The sequence below is a fragment of the Nematolebias whitei genome, chromosome 14 (genome assembly GCF_014905685.2).
Source record: "Nematolebias whitei isolate Nwh7 chromosome 14, NemWhi1, whole genome shotgun sequence".
Taxonomy (NCBI): domain Eukaryota; kingdom Metazoa; phylum Chordata; class Actinopteri; order Cyprinodontiformes; family Rivulidae; genus Nematolebias; species Nematolebias whitei.
In genome coordinates, this window is record NC_056511.1 from 20,387,924 (window position 1) to 20,405,043 (window position 17,120).

The 17,120-nt window shown below is 40.0% G+C and overlaps 1 protein-coding gene across 1 annotated transcript in view; it reads left to right on the forward strand.

Moving 5' to 3' along the window:
* LOC119420010 (protocadherin Fat 3) overlaps window positions 1-17,120 on the forward strand; it is a 139,602-nt gene that overhangs the window by 72,616 nt on the left and 49,866 nt on the right. The window contains exons 30-40 of the mRNA XM_037687379.1: window positions 3,660-3,856; window positions 7,237-7,390; window positions 7,482-7,715; window positions 7,862-8,040; window positions 12,664-12,877; window positions 13,021-13,235; window positions 13,331-13,468; window positions 14,591-14,734; window positions 14,813-15,010; window positions 16,144-16,421; window positions 16,515-17,077. Of these exons, the coding sequence (XP_037543307.1) occupies window positions 3,660-3,856; window positions 7,237-7,390; window positions 7,482-7,715; window positions 7,862-8,040; window positions 12,664-12,877; window positions 13,021-13,235; window positions 13,331-13,468; window positions 14,591-14,734; window positions 14,813-15,010; window positions 16,144-16,421; window positions 16,515-17,077 (2,514 nt within the window). The remainder of the gene's footprint in view (window positions 1-3,659; window positions 3,857-7,236; window positions 7,391-7,481; window positions 7,716-7,861; window positions 8,041-12,663; window positions 12,878-13,020; window positions 13,236-13,330; window positions 13,469-14,590; window positions 14,735-14,812; window positions 15,011-16,143; window positions 16,422-16,514; window positions 17,078-17,120) is intronic.

Consider the following 17,120-nt stretch of genomic DNA (forward strand, 5'->3'; position numbering starts at 1 on the left):
ACACATATACACACACACATACATATACACACACACACATATGGTGGCAGCCATCTTGTATTTTGGCATGGTTAAACCAATTTTCATTGATGACATTCTGTAAGGAGTAAGTAAACTAAGGACCCAGAAATGCTACCAACACACAAAAATCATTTACAGGCTTTATTTTAAATGAAGACTGCAGCTCTGGACACTGGACCTCAGGGACTGATTTGCAGATCTGAAGCAGAGAGAGGCAGGTGAGTGACAGGGGCAAGGCAGGTCAAAATTAGCTCAGAAAGATTAGACCAACCTGTCAAGGATTAGGACATCCCAGGAAGTGCACGGTCCAAGCAAATGGTCCAAATAGATGATGAGGTCTTCACAGAACAAAGGGGCTAGAGAAATCAGCAGGCTGAGCAGAATCCAGAGGGCCAGGCAGGGGTCAAACCATAAGATCCGAGAGCAACAACTTGTCAGGCAGAGGAGCAGGCAGAGCAAAGTGAAAAGCCAGGCAGGGGTCAAAACCTTGAGATCAGAGAGCAAACGTTGGCAGACAAGGATCAGGCATAAACAGGGGTTCAGAAAAGGCAGAAATGGGTCAGGTTCTTTAAAGAGCTTGGTTTGGCTTGGCTTGAAAAGGCTGGATCTCTAGCTGAAAGCTTCAGATAATCTGGCACTGGTGCAGTGGCTGAGAGAGGCTTTTAAACAGCTTGAGATAATTAGGCAGACACAGGTGAGCTGTGTTAAGTGATAGGAGTTGAGGGAGAGCAACAAAAAAAAGGAAACGTGACATGAACAGTCCAGAAAACATGAATCATGACACATTCCTTATACATATATGCAACTACACACCAAAATGGAAGATGGCAGATGGTTCCATCCATCCATCCATTATCTTTACCCGCTTCTTCCATTTTGGGTCACGGGGGTCGCCGGTGCCCACGTCCAGCAATCACTGTGCGAGGGGCGGGGTACATCCTGGACGGGTCACAAGTCCATTGGTAGATGGTTCCTTATTTCTCAAATTATCCAATTCATAAGATTATATGGTGGCAGCCATCTTGAATTTTGACGTGGCAACCCTATTTTTAGTGGTGACCTTTCTTACATTTAGATGCTGCCACACACAAAAATGGAAGTTGGTACCTCATTTTCTATTAAAAGTTATCTACCAGTTCATAAGATGGACAGACATACATGGCAACAGCCATCTTGGATTTGAACGTTCTGACTTAATTTTCAAAATGACCTTTCCTTACACCTAGATGAAACCACATAATGGTTGTTGGTGTTTCACTCATTTTTCAAGTTATCCAGCTTAAAGATAGACTGATGGATGGAAGGTATTTCCACAACCCACCTAACTCCACAAAAAGACAGTTAAACTAACACTTCTTTATAATATTGATATTTAATTAATAGTGCTCAGAATATGTACCTCTGCTTCTACACTAAATAACAGCTCAATAGCTGTAAAACTGAATGAGTTCAAGCCACTTTTGTCTTTTCTAAGGCTGATTAGCTGAGCATCTTGAATCAGGCTGATAGTTGCTGTGTGTTTCTATAAACTGTTCATCTGAACGCTGTATATTTTCTCATTTGTTAGTGGTATTCTTCCAGGGTTATAGAGTGCAGTTTATGTCTGAACAGCTGGCCTCATGACAGAATCTCTACATAAGGGAGCTGAGTGTTTTTCTCTGTTTTCTATACAGACTTAATGAAAAGAGTTCTGAAGGCAGAAAATAAGAATTATCTGTGACCCTGTAATCTTGTAGTTTTTGATGAAATCATATTCCAAAGATTTTCAAACACTATACTATACATGCAAAGGGCATGCGCTATCTGCTATAATAGTATGCCTTTTTGTGAAAATAAATGGGATTGTTAAACTGAAATCAAATAAAATTATATGAAAATGATTTTGTGTTGTGAAAAAAAATCAAATTTAATTAAAAATATATTTGTTTGAATATATATTTTAAATTTAAATTCATACATTTATTTTGCTCTGGCCCATCTGTGTTTCAGCAACATTGCTGTTACACTTCAACCATGTTTCCATTGTATCTGTTTCCAAGGCTGGAGTGATTGACAGGTGCTGCTTTGTGACAGGAGCAAGGTTGAGTCAACTACCTTGATACAAGGGTGCATCAGATTTTTTTAGACTTAGAATAAATAAACTAAATAGTTGACTGTTTTTAAAATTAAGTTTATGGTCTTATTTTATTGAAGTATACTTATTTATAACCACTCTTTTTAACATCCATCCATTTTCTTTACCCGCTTGTTCCATTTTGGGTCACGGGGGTCGCCGGTGCCCATGTCCAGCAATCACTGTGCGAGGGGCGGGGTACACCCTGGACGGGTCGCAAGTCCATCACAGGGCCACATAGAGACAAACGAGACAAACAACCAATCACTCTCTATGGACAATTTAGAGTTACCAATCAGCCTAACATGCATGTTTTTGGTCTGTGGGAGGAAACCGGAGTACCCGGAGAAAACCCACGCATGCACGGAGAGAACATGCAAACTCCACCCAGAAAGGCCCCTGGACCGGGGTTTGAACCAGGGACCTGCTCGCTGAGAGGCAGCAGCTCTACCAGTTGCGCCACCGTGCTGCCCCTCTTTTTAACAAATGGATACTATTTGTAATGATTTAAAAATAATAAATAATTAATTAAGCAACCCCTAGAATGCCATCAAGTACCCCCAAAGGCACACATACACTCATTTAAACCTAAATAGATGTACTGAATGCAAATGTATAATAACTCTTCTGATGCTTACACCATACGCCCAAACTACAATTATTCATATATGAACTGCAATCACCTTTCCTATATCTCTTAAATAAAATTAATCCATTGGCCAGATGTGGTCCGTTTCTTCAAAGGTCAATCTGTAAAGTTATTAATTCCCTGGGCGGAAAAAAAAACAAAAAACTTTAGGATACTTTAAACTTTCATTTCTACACATACTCATTTATGTAAATGATGGAAGGTGTGCATTAAACTAAAAACATTTTGAACTAGCTATAGATTTTAAATAGTTTAATCAAATTGATGTTTCTTTTGCGCAAACTAAATTTTAAAACACTTAGTTGCATATGGTTCTAAATCTATCATTTTTCCAAACTCTTTAATTCTAGTGAAAATTACATGGGGCTCAAGTGTTTTTAATCTAGCCAACCAAATGCTAAATTATTCATTCAGAATTGTGATGGATTGAACTAAAAGAAGTACATTATGTGCTCTTTCACAAGCTCTTCTAACACTTTGTGTGGTCACTCTTTTAATTAGAGCTATAAAAGCATAGTTTAGTATTTCTAGGGATGCTCTAACATTAATAACAAGCTTAATGGTTCCCATTCACTTAACAGGGTCCTGTTATGCCAACAGATGATACCGATTTGCCCTGTGTGCTGGCATTTAAGCAGATTAAACTAATGGAGAAGCTGGTCATAAAAGTTGCACATTAAAACTTTGATGGCTGCTGCTTCACTTATACTTATAGGATTTGGTTGACTGCACCAAAATGTACTTGCAGCATTTGTGTGTATAAATAATGTTTATGGGTTTATGACTATTTGTCTTGTAAATTAGTTTTAGGTTGTTCACATCTGCTACTATGCATCATCCTGTTTTTTTTTTTTTTACTTAAAAAAAAATGTCCAGGTGGAAATCAACGCGGCGTGTTTGGCCTTACGCTCGTGCAGGGGGAGTGGAAGGTTTTTGTTAGCGGGCTGCTGGATCGCGAGCAGCAGGACTGGTATCTGCTTAACGTTACAGCCAGCGACGGCCTATTTATCGCTCACACTGCAGTGGAGGTCACCGTCATGGATGCCAACGACAACAGTCCCATCTGCAACCAGGTCAGACAAGATGTGAAATGTGCACACAATTCATAAGTAAAGTTAGCACAATTAATGATATTTAAAAGTGGTTTAGAGGTTTCATGTTTCGTTTATTGTCAATAAATTGTGAAAAAAAAAACTGTTTTTGGTTAAAATGCAATGTTGGTGAAGAATAATTGCTTCATTTAAAACATGCATACATTGCTGTTCATTGTCTGATGGACAAATGATTAGTTTAGTTCACAATCTGCACACTGATTACCTTCCATTGGTACTTTTAATGATTGCTTGGTTCAGAAAACAATTGTTAGTTAGAGTTAAAATAAGCATACTTATGACTTGGTGCAAAAAAACAATATTGGATTTGTTCAATTAAAATGTAGTTGTCCTACAGTGCATTACATTACAAACTTAATGCCAGCTATTGGAGCAATCAAATGTATAATCTACTTCAAAGTATATGCTGGAGTTTTTAATAAGTCATTTTGCGATTACAATAGTCCCTCGTTTATCGTGAAAGATTCCGTTCTCAGCTTCCCCATGATAAGTGAAAACCCGCCAAGTAGGAATAGTAGTACAAGTAGTAAGTATTAGTTTATTTTACAAAGTAGAATATATATATATATATATATATATATATATATATATATATATATATATATATATATATATACAAGATGTTTTAAACCCTTCCCACACTTGCAATATTCTAAACAATGTTTCTAAACTCTAAACACTCTAAAAGTGCACAGAAGACATGCTGCAGGAGGGAGCTTCTCCCTGCACATTTGGGCTGCAAACAGGTGCAGCAGGTGCTATATAATTTAAAATAATTTATTTTAAATAAAACATACATACCAATTGTGCAGCTCATCCATCAATCAGCCAATTGCATATGTCCAATCTTAATTTGAAAAACCACGAAGTAGCGAGTCCATGAAAGTCAAACCGCGAAGTAGCGAGAGACCACTGTATTCAACTTTTCTGACTTTACACAAAAGTAATGGGTGAAAAAAGAACACTGTTACAAAAAGAAAACGACATAATTTACATTTTAAATGACAATCTTCAATTATAAAAATAATGAAGTGTATCTTTTTTGTGATTTTCACACCCGTTCAAGTGTTTGCATTAATTTTGTTGCAAAAACTGATATATGGGAAGGAAATTGTTGAGTTGGAGTAATATTTTTTCTTAGAATTCTTGTGGAAATGTTTTTTTTCTTATGGGAGCCATTATGGCTCATAAATCAAATTAAAATGGCTTCTATATTATGGATATTTCCTGTGACTAGATTCAGAATTTTTTTTTCACTTTTACATAATAAGTTCAGGAACTTTCATCCTAAATATGCTAAATGAGTTTCTCCCTGCTCTCTTTTGCTGGTCTGTCTGTTTTCAAACAAGCTAACCATCTTAAATACTGTGGTCGCTTAGTTGCATTGATAAACTTTTTTTTTTTTTATTGTGTGAGATATATTTCTAATATAATAACATATGATATATACATTTTTTCACAATATTTATTTTGGTTACATGTGCTCATTATTCATATACTGTATTTCTTTGGCATGCCATTCAATTAGTCTAAAAAATCAGAACATATTGAGAAATTGATTGTACAACCTTAAATATTTAGTGAAGGTGATTGCTTGAATGTACTGAATTTGGTAAGCAATCCAAAACACAAAGATTTTTTATAAAAAAAAAAAAAATTGATGAAAATATAAATGAACAGGATTTTCTCATTGTTTTTATTGACTGGTTTTAAAACTAAATGCTATTCCAGTGTGTATTGTTAAGATATTGAATATAATATTTGATCATTTTTACCAATAAAGGAGCTGGAAGACACACAGTCTGACACATTGTACATACACATTGCACATTTGTATCGTTGTATCACGGTTGCATCTGTGTTGTGCATTTGTTTGAAAAAAACTGTGTGGTCACTTAGTTTATTTCCAGAGGCAGTTATTGGCAGGGAATGGATGCTGGGTCAGAAAAGGGTGCCTAACTTTGTTGACCTTGTTCTGACAACAAGGATAATGGATGCAACACCTAGTTGATTGTATTTTTTAATGGTTTTACAGTGGTGCTTGAAAATTTGTGAACCCTTTATAAATGTCCATATTTCTGTATAAATTTGACCTAAAACATCAGATTTTCACACAAGTCCTAAAAGTAGATAAAGAGAACCCTGTTAAACAAATGAGATACAAATATTATACTTGGTCATTTATTTATTGAGGAAAATGATCCAATATTAAATATATGTGAGAGGCAAAAGTGAGTGAACCTCTGCTTAGTGTATCTGTTGTGACCCACCGTGCAGCAATAACTGCAACTAAATGTCTCCAGTAACTGCTGATCAGTTGCAAAACAAGCCCAAACCATGATACTCCACCCCATATTTCACAGATGGGATAAGGTTCTTATGCAGGATTGCAGTGTTTCTCCAAATTTAACACTTTTCATTTAAACCAAAAAGTTATATTTTGGTCTCATCCATCTTCAAAACATTCTTCCAACAGTCTTCTTGTCCACGTGATCTTTAGCAAACTGCAGATGAGCAGCAATGTTCTTTTTGGAGAGCAGTGTCTTCCTCCTTCAACCCTGCCATGCACACCATTGTTCAGTGTTCTCCTGATGGTGGACTCATGAACATCAACATCAGTCAATGTGATAGAGGACTTCAGGTGCTTAAAAGTTATCTTGGGATTCTTTGTGACCTAGCCGACTATTACACACCTTGTTCTTGGAGTGATCTTTGTTTGTCCATCACTCCTGTGGAGGGTAACAATGGTCTTGAATTTCCTCTATTTATACGCAAGCGGTTTGACTGTGGATTGGTGGAGTCCAAACTCTTTAGAGATGCTTTTGTAACATTTTCTAGCATGATGAGCATCAATAACTCTTTTTCTGATGTTCTCAGAAACTCATTTGTTTGTTTCATGATATACTTCCACAATCATGTTGTGAAGAGCAGACTTTGATAGATCCCTATTCTTTAAATCAAACAGGGTGCCCACTCACATCATCCCATTGATTGAAAGTACTTGACTCTAATTTCACCTTCAAATTAACTGCTGATCGTAGAGGTTCACATAGGTTTGCCACTCATTAATATATAATATTGGATCATTTTCCTCAGTAAATAAATGACAAAGTATAATATTTGCATCTCATTTGTTTAACTGGGTTCTCTTTATCTACTTTTAGGACTTGTGTAAAACTTTCATGATGTTTTAGGTTATATTTATGCAGAAATATAGAAAATACTAAAGGGTTTGCAAACTTTCAAACGCCACTGTACATACCCGGTAAGTATTTATTTTCCACTTGTAGCTATTTGTTTATATTCTATTTGAACAAGTAAAATTTTCTGGGTTGCCTCAGGTGGTGTACAGTGCTTCATTTCCTGAAGACATTTCTATCAACAAGGATATCCTAACAGTGGGTGCAACAGATGCTGATTCAGGTTCCAGTGCTGAGCTCCAGTATTCGTTGTTTGGCATTGGGGTGGAAGATTTCTACATGGATGCTAACACGGGTACTTAATTTTTTTGAACAGCTTTATGGAAAAGTAAAAATTACTCTAAATTTATACAACTCTTCTAGCAGCTTTTCTTTTGCATCTGAAGGTGAATTGCGAACAGCCACTGTGATGGACAGAGAGAAAACTCCGGCCTATAAACTCATCGCTCAGGCAACTGACGGAGGAGGGCTGTTCTGCCGGTCTGACATTTCTCTCAAAGTGTTGGATGTGAATGACAATGCTCCCTCGTTCTCCTCCACTCATTACCTAGCGAGTGTGTTCGAGAATGCTGCCCCAAAGGCCTTGCTTACCCGGCTGCAAGCCGGTGACCCCGATGAAGGTGAGCTGGTGCAATTGTAGTTGGAAAACATGGGTTCAAAAAAATTATTTTAGCAAATAGAAAACACGAAAACAGACATAAACCAAAGAAAGAAATAGTGTGTAAAAAATGTGTCACAGACATTTTGTAAAATCTGTCTCATCCAGGTCTGAACCGTACAATTGTCTATTCTCTGGTGGAATCATTTGATGGCTTGTTCTCCATCGACCCAGTGACTGGAATAGTGATTCTAGAGAAATCCTTGGACAGAGAGAGTCAAGACTTCTATCGTGTTCGTGTCCAAGCTACTGACAGAATTGGGCAACAAGGAGCATTGTCCTCAGAGGTTAGTACAAAGTAACGGTGTGTTTTCAACCGACCCCCTCTCCTACACACATACGTACACAAATAAATGTCACATTGTTAACAGCTCGAGGGTTAGAACTGAGTAGTAAACTGTGAACATCCTCTAAAAATGATGCAGTTCTGGGGTTGAAATGTAAAAATAAACCAATTCCACCTAGGTTTTCCCAGCATGATTTTTACTGACCAATATTTTTTTTATAATGACATATCAACTTTTCTTCACAAACAATGAGGATACTGAAATGCTGTTCAATATATTCTTCTTTATTTAAAACCAGAAATATATTCAAATGTGCTGCTAACAGGAGCAGTCTGGAGTAACTGTTAAGTTCAGAGCTGAAACATGACAAATAAAGTTATTCAGTTTAACATTATTCAGCCGCATGAACATGCAGTGGCTTATACTGGAGCCATTAATGTCTTTGGGAGGCAGAAGGAATACTTCTTTGACCTTTTCAGTCCCACCGGCACATTTTTCATGGAGGAATGTGAGTCAGGAGGAATGTGAGTTGGGACACTTTAGGTTGGTATGTCCATAATGGAGGCTGAGGTCACCAAGGTAGAATAAAAGTTCCACAGCAATTGAGCTCTGCGGGAGGATGTGATCTGCCCAGAGTTCCTCAAGGCTCTGGATGTTGCAGGACTGTTATATTACATCTTATATGTTTGCAGTTGATGTGGTCCTGTTGGCTTCATCATGCCGTGATTTTCAGCTCTCACTGGAGTGGTTCGCAGTTGAGTACGTATAAAGTAGTTCTGATGAGAATCAGCACCTCCAAAACTGAGGCCATGGTCCTCAGTCAGAAATATGTTGATTGCCCTCCCGGTTGTGAGTGAGGTTCTGCCTTAAGTGGAGGAGATCAAGTATCTTGGAGTTTTGTTCAAGAATGAAGGAATAATGGAGCCTTAAATCTACATAAGGATTGGTGCAGTATCTGCAGTATTGTGTGCAGATTTGTTGTGGTGAAGAGGGAGCTTAGCTGTAAGGTGAATCGCTTTGTTTACCAGTGCATCTACATTTCTACCCTCACATATGGCACCAAACTCTGGGTAGTGACTGAAAGAATTTGACTGTGGATACAAGTGGTCAAAATGAGTATTCTCCACAGGGTAGCTGTACTCTGCCTTAGAGATAGTAGGTAGAATTTCATTTACCTTGAGGGACTAGGAGTAGATCTGCTGCTTCTCCACATTGAGAGGAGTCATTTGAGGTGGTTCAGGTATCTGGTAGGGATGTCCCCCATACACCTCCATAGGGAGGTGCTCTGGGCATGTCCGACTTGGAAAAGACCCAGGGGAAGACCCAGGACATGCTGAAGGGACTATGTCTCTCAGCTGACCTGGGAACACCTTGGAGTCCATACAGAAGAGCTGGAAGAGGTGGATGGAGAAAGGAATGTCTGGACATCCCTTCTTAAGCTGCTGCCCCCATGATCCTAGTCCTGAACAAGCAGAAGTTGATAGATGGATGGATGATGGATGGATGAATAGATGGATGGATGGATGGATGGATGGATGGATGGGAGTGACAACAACAGCAATGAGCTCAATGTGCTGTGAATTACCAGGGTCCTAACCTGGAGCCAAGCCCTGGGGGAGGGATTCATTGTCAAGCACTTGTTGACCAAGTCTCTAGCCATGGGGCCCAATTAGTCTTAGCCTGAATGAGTAACATGTGTTTACCTTCCTGTGGACCCCCCACCCCACCATGCATAGTACCATGAGTGGTAGCTGAAGGCAGGGGCCTTGGTGCTCTGACTCTGGCTTACCAAATCTGGCTCTTGGAACTTGGAATGTTACCCCTGAAGGAGCCTGCTTGTGTGTGAGTTGTAGATGTACCAATTAAATATAGTTGCACTCATCTTGACATGCAACATGGGTTCTGGAACCAATTTCTTTGAAAGCAACTGGACTTTATTCTATTCTGTAGTTACCCATGATACGAGGTGCCAGACCGGTGTGGGTCTACTTATAATCCACTAGCTTGGTGCTTGTGTGTTGGAGTTTCCCCCAGTAAATGAGAGTGTAGATCCCTACATCTTCGGTTGGGGAGATGGGCTCTAGCTGTTGTTTGTGCCAATGTGCTGAATAGCAGTTCAAAGTGCTCAGCCTTCTTGGGGTACTTAGTGGGATGAGTACTGGAAGTTTCTCCATATGGGAACTTTTTTTTTTCTGCTAGGGGACTTCAGTGCTCATGTGGGTAGTGACAATGTGACCTGGCGGGGCATGATTGGAAGAAATGGCTCCTCTGATCGGAAGTTGAGCTGTGTTCTGTTGTTGGACTTCTGCACTAGTCAGGTCACTGTTGGAGGCAGATCAATGGTAGAATTTGTAGTTGTGTCATCTGAACTGTTGTCCTATATATTTTTTTTTCCTGCTATTCTACGGTGAAACCGGACGTGTTTCTCCCCTCCACCCCCCACCCGCTTCCCTGCTGCGCTCTTTTGTCCTGTGAACCCTTTAAAAAAGCCTCTTTTTTTCCTGCATACCTCTTAATTGGAAGGATCAGCTGGTCTCTTAACAAAATCGATCAACTTCTCCCGACAGGAGTCAGGGTAAGGAGGACCCTCTGACCTCTAAGGAGCAAATTGGATTCATGATGACAACTAGATCCTACTGTTTGGGTTGGTGAAATCTGGTTGTCTACAAATTCGTGTGGAGGTGTTGAAGCTTGACAGTGCTCGGACTGAATGTGGAGCTGTGACAGGGAATTGGAGGAGCTGTTATCAGGACTGTGATGGCAGCACTCATGAATGGTGGAATAATCTGGAGAAGCTGTGAGCTCGACTTTTGGAGTAAAGGATCAATTCGGCTGTTTGGAGTTTCCATCAGAGAATATGTACAGCAAGACTTTAAAGGCAGAAACAACAATTCATGAGTTCTGCCTGACCCAAACTGTGGCCTTGACGCCGGACTTATCTCAACTCCTCCTGGAATGTTTTGAAAACAACAAAGATGCTTTGACTGTTTCCTCACCCCTCCCTTCCACAAGGCCGTGGACATGTAACAGAACCACAACTGAGCTGAAGATGAACGTCACCTCTTATCTGGACAATGACTGGGGGGCGGGGTCTCTGGACTATGCTACGACTTTCCCTTAAAAATTCAATGTGTTCACAGCCTGTATGTAAATGTATAACGTCTGTTTATGTTGATTTGCTGTGGTAGGTTTTTTTGATGCCTCAAATTGTACCCTATCTAGGACACGGTGTGAGAGATCTTTTTTTATACCGTCTCTCCTCATGTTTTCTTTCCTTTTCTTATCTAAGCAAAATATTATTCTGAATAAGAATAAGAAGGCCGCGCTAATTGTTTATAGCCGCAGCTTCGTGCACTCTGCCCATCTTCGGACGACTGTACATACATATTCGCGTTGTATCTCTGTGCAATGCCAATAAAGTTTATTCTGATTCTGATTCTGGACACTTGGGTGAAGAGAGGACCTGAATTATCAACTGATCACCATCAGTGGTGAGTTGGATCAGATGGAGGGATAAGATTCCAGAGAGACCTAGTAGATCCAAATGTGTAGTGGGGGTTTGCTGGGAGCACCTGTCAAAAAAACATGTCAGAAAGATCTTCAACTCACACCTTCAAGCCAACTTTAGCCACATCTCAGCAGAGATAGGAGACATTGAGTCTGAGTTGGCTATGCTCCGCACCTCCATTGTTGAGTTTGCTGCCTTGAGCTGCAGCTGTAAGGTTGTTAGTGTTTCTTGTGGTGAGTGTCCTTGGACTCGGTGGTGGACACCTCAAGTAAGGTAGGTTGTTAAGATGAGGTTGTATGGAGTCAATCGAGCTACAGCCCTGGCTGTTGCTGAGGCAAAAGCTTGAATGTGGGAGGAGTTTGGTGAGGCCTTGGATAAAGACTCTTGATTAACTCCACAGAGAAGAGAAGAGATCAAGAAGAGATTCTGGCAAACTATCAGGTGGCTGTGGTAGGGAAATCAGCCCTTTAGAAATGCTGTGTATATTGGAGGTAGGGTGTTGTTTACCTCAACGAACCTCAGATGCGTGTTCCGTCCAGGTCGTGGAACACTGGACCAGCTCTTGTCTTTCTTGTCTTGGAATCCTTCTAGAAGACCTTGAAGAGGTGGCTGGGGAAACAATTGTCTGGGCCTCCATGCTTAAGCTGTTGCCCATGTGACTCAACTCCAAAACAAGCAGAAGATAATGGGTGGATGAATGGATAATTTTACATAACCACTAACAGAAGCCAAGTTTGTAGTAATGTTTTAGAGCACGTAATGATTGGGACTATGGGAATGTGCACCGTCCTGTTTGTACTATGTCCTAAATATTCAGCACCTGAAGTTTCTGATGCACAACATTGTGCTGTGACAGATGCAAGTTTTATGTCTGTTCATAAGCTTAAATAAAAAAAAAAGCAAATAGATAAAAACATTTTGTTTACTAAAAAGAATAGAAACAAAAAGGGTAGATTTTAATTAAGATAGCTTGTCTAGTAATTGTGCAGTGACTGGAATAGAGAGTGATAGTGATAAAGACTGAATAGAAAAGCTGTGATGGAGCTGTTTGAATAAGCATGAAGAAACACAAACTAATGTTTCGTGTTAGTATAAGACTCCTCTGTGTTTTTCAGGTCGATTTGACAGTTTTGGTCCTGGATGTGAATGATAATGCTCCAGTGTTTCAGAGGAGGGACTATGCTGTTACCATCCCTGAGGACGTAGCTGTTGGGACAGAGGTGCTACGTGTGATGGCGACAAGCGCTGACATTGGACCGAATGCTGAGATCACTTACAACTTTCGCTCAGGGAATGAGTTGGGAAAGTTTATTGTAGACAAAAAACTCGGTGAGCAGATGGTTGTTGCTTGATGTATTCAAGATTATGTGAATAACAGATCAAAACAAAAACATACAACCATAAAAAAACGAAACCCAACCCCCCTAAAAAACAAACATCTCCATTACAATGATTTTAAATATATCATGCAGGCTCCATTTCTGTGGCTGATGACTTGGATTTTGAGGTGTGTAAGGACTTCTACATCACTGTGGAGGCCTGGGACAGTGGGAGCCCTCCTCTCAGTACTGCTACCATGGTGATTATTGAGCTCATGGATGTCAATGATAATGCTCCAATCTTTGATCAGGACATCTACAATGTACTGATCAGTGAGGATGCATCTGTTGGGCAGACAGTTACAAAGGTAACATTAAAGTCTTTATTCTCATTCCTCATTTCTACAGTTTTTTTTCAGTAATTTTTAGAGTATTCTTTTTGTAATGCATGTGTGTTATGAAGGTATTTGCGGAGGATCTGGACAGCCAGGTCAATGGAAGAATTACTTACTCTATTCTGAGAGGAGACCAAAGCAACCACTTCTGGATCGACCCCGTTACAGGAGTGCTTAAAGTCAATAAGAGGCTTGACAGGGAAATAGTAAGGGCTGTTTAATAATAAATTTATGTCTCACATTATTTTTTTTTTTAGTATTTTAAACTTTGTAAAAAAAAAAAAAAATCTACCCATTGAAGGAAAAACAATCAATCTTATTGTGCAGTTCTGTAGAAAGGTTTTAAACAGTTTTCATCATACATGCAGTAGATAACTACAGTATACAACTAAAACTACTGTAAGTTTATAATTCAAAATAACTATAACATTTTATGTAAATACTCATGTAATGTAAAAGTGATGGCACCGGAAGGTTTATAAAATAGCATTTACATTAAACACTGACATTTTTGCCATTGAAAATGGTTTTGTAGGGCTTGTGGATTGCACCCAAGTGCAGACTGAATCACGTAAAACTCTAAGTATAAAATAAAAGGCTTTTTTATACACGACAAAAAGGCTGACGTGGCAGCAAAACTACACTAACAGGAAAATTCAGAGGATCACTGGAAAAACAGACATGGAAATACAAACCTGATGGCATGAAATCATAACAATACAGAACTGATGGGGGGGTGAAACAGAGGCTGAATAAGTAGAGCAGAGACAAGTGGAAAATAGAAATACCTGAGCTGATTGGAGACAGGTGAGGGTGGAAGACTAATTGGAAAGAACACTGAGGAAGCTGACTGAGGGTGAATGAGAAATGGCACAAGGAACACCACAAAACAGAACAAGACGTGTACAAGAATACTCAAAGAAACCCAACAGTGAAGTACAAAAACACAAAGGGGTTAAGATCTAAAGTGACATGAAAACACAAGTAACAGAACCCAAAAGACAGAAAAATAAAACATGGACTATAAAGAGAATAAGACAAAAATATCAACTGAAAGAACTAATCACAAAAAATCCCCTTTGGACCTGGCCCTGCTAAGAGAGCCTCATCATCAATCTGGTCAAAATTAAACTTAATTTCTCCAAACTGTTGTTAGTCAAAGATATATCTACAACAGATATGATGTTAATTCTTCATAACCTTTTCTACAGAACCTCACCTCAAAAGATCTGAATGATCACTTTAAGGTTAACAAAGTTTCATACGGTTACATGGATGTTCACATACAAATATGACACTTTTTAAAATTATTATCATTTACTCTCCAGGTATCCAGGTACTCTTTGTCAGTGCAGGCCTTCGACAGTGGTTCTCCTGCCATGTCCTCCACTGTTGCAGTTAACATAGACATTTCCGATGTTAACGACAACCCTCCCGCCTTCTCTCCTCCCAACTCTACAGCCATCATACAGGTTTGTTTACGAGTTTTCATGCTGTATTTTCTGTCTTTGTTTGTTTTTAGGTTCGCTGAACTTTTTCTGTACTTCCAGTTAAATCAGGCTGCTGGCACCACCCTGCTGAAGCTCTCTGTTAGCGATAAAGACTCCCCTAGAAACGGTCCGCCCTTCGTAGTTCGCATAGTGTCAGGAAACGAGGGGAGGTTCTTCAGTTTAGACCAGACTGGAACTCTGAAGTCCAATCGTGTGTTTGGTCCTGAAGCACCCAGGGAATTTAGTGTTGAAATCCAGGTAAGCTGAATTTGAAATGCACATTGTAAATGGTAAATGTTCTGTACTTATATAGTGGCTTTCTATCTTATTTCAAGATACTCAAACACTTTACACTACAATCTGTGTCCTCATTTACCCATCACTCTACTAGATCTCTACAAAGCTAATTAAGATTGTGAGATACATTGGTGTGGAACTATTGTTCTTTTTGCTGATATTACTTCATATGTTTTCATAACTGTGGCTTATATGAATCTGACTCCCCCGTTCGGCCTTGAATCAGGCCAACTTATCAAATTTCTCCTGGGATATGTGTTGACTATATCATGATCGGCTTCCATGTGTAGAACCCAAAGTGCAGGAAGACAAATGAGGCTCCAGTAAATAAGTAAAATAGTTTATTAATTAAATAAACAAAACAAAATGCTGACGGGGCAGCTAACTTACTTAAAGGAGGACACGAGGAGAGACAGGTCATGAAGCCTTAGGACAAGGACAATCCAGAGACACTCACAAGACACCAAGGGGCTGAATATATACAGACACTAACAAGGTGAAATGAGTGACGCCTGCGGTGATTAGGATTAAAAAACAGGTGCGACAGTGCTGTAACACAGTAGGAGAAAAGCTGAGGGGTGACAGGCAAACATGAGGGAAAACACAACATGTAAGACAAGACCCCAGAAACCCTACAGACTAAGAAGGCTCTGCTCTGTCCATCCTCCCCACCCCCTAAGAACTTCTGTGAACACTTATCAGAGCTTTACCAGCTGACACCAACATCTTATCAGGACTATGGTGCTATCTGAAAGTGCTTCATGGACAAATCTCACTGTCTTGTCATCAAATGCATATGTAATGTGTTTATAAATGTGTTTGCTGGTAGAGTTTTTTTATGTCTTAAATCGTGTCCTGACGAGGACAAGGTATGAAGAGATCTTTTTTGTAATACCACTATCCTTTCCTCATGGCCTTTCCCCTTTTCCATCTAAAGAATAAAGGGCCGCACTCTTAGGAGCAGCAGCAACGTGCACTCCGCCCATCTTTCCAACAACTGTACAGACATAATCTCACTGTACTTCGTTGCAATGATAATAAAGCTTATTATGATTCTGATATGTTTTATGTTTTTTTTTCCTTTGGTGTCCTAGGCTAGTGACTCTGGTAATCCAAGTCTTACCTCCTCTTCTTGGGTATTTCTGCGAGTCCTTGGGAACAGTCAGTACAAGCCCTCAGTCTCCCCTCTGGAAATCTTCATTGTAATGTTAACAGATACTTTTCCAGGTGGTTCAATTGGTCAGATCTTTGCAACCGACCGCGATCCCAACGACGTCTTGTCATTTACTCAGAAGCCCGAGCCAAAGAGCATGTTTAAGCTCAACAGACAAGATGGCAGCATTGTTGCTCTGTCAGGCCTTGAACCTGGGAGGTACATGCGCACAAACCCAACACACAAACACAAAGGGCAATATGATATGGAACACTTTTATAGATTAAATGTCGTTCTCTTGGTTTCTTTCAGATATCAGATAAATGCAACAGTGAGCGATGGACGATTTGCCGTAATTGCTGATGTGTCAGTGCAAGTGGAGCAAGTGACAGACATATTGCTAAGTAGTGCCCTGACCTTACGTTTCAGCTCTTTATCGGTGGAAGATTTGCTCAGTCGCTACCTAAGCCAGATAAGGTTAACGCTACGGGCACTAAGTGACTGGAAATGGTCACCAGGGCAACAGGACCCTTTTCACATACTTGGTGTGCAGCCAGTGGTGGGTACATCAGACATCGATTTGGTTCTGGCTATGGAGAAGCCAGAGAACTCAGGAGGCAGCCAGATGGAGGGCTTCTACTCCCAGCAAGAGATGTTGGCAAAGTTGGAGGAGGCCGCGGCTCGAGGACAGATGAGAGGCGTCCTGGCTGGAGCTGCTTTGGTGGGAAGTACTTGTTCTGGGGAACTGGACTGTGGGGATCGGGTTTGTGAAAACACTCTTGTGATGGAGAGTGGCTGGCCTGTTACCTACAGCACAGAGAGGATCGGCTTGGTGTTGCCAACATTCAGACGTAAAGAGACCTGCACCTGCCCAGGTGAAACCAACTACAGTCTAGCAAAGAAAACAATGTTTATGAC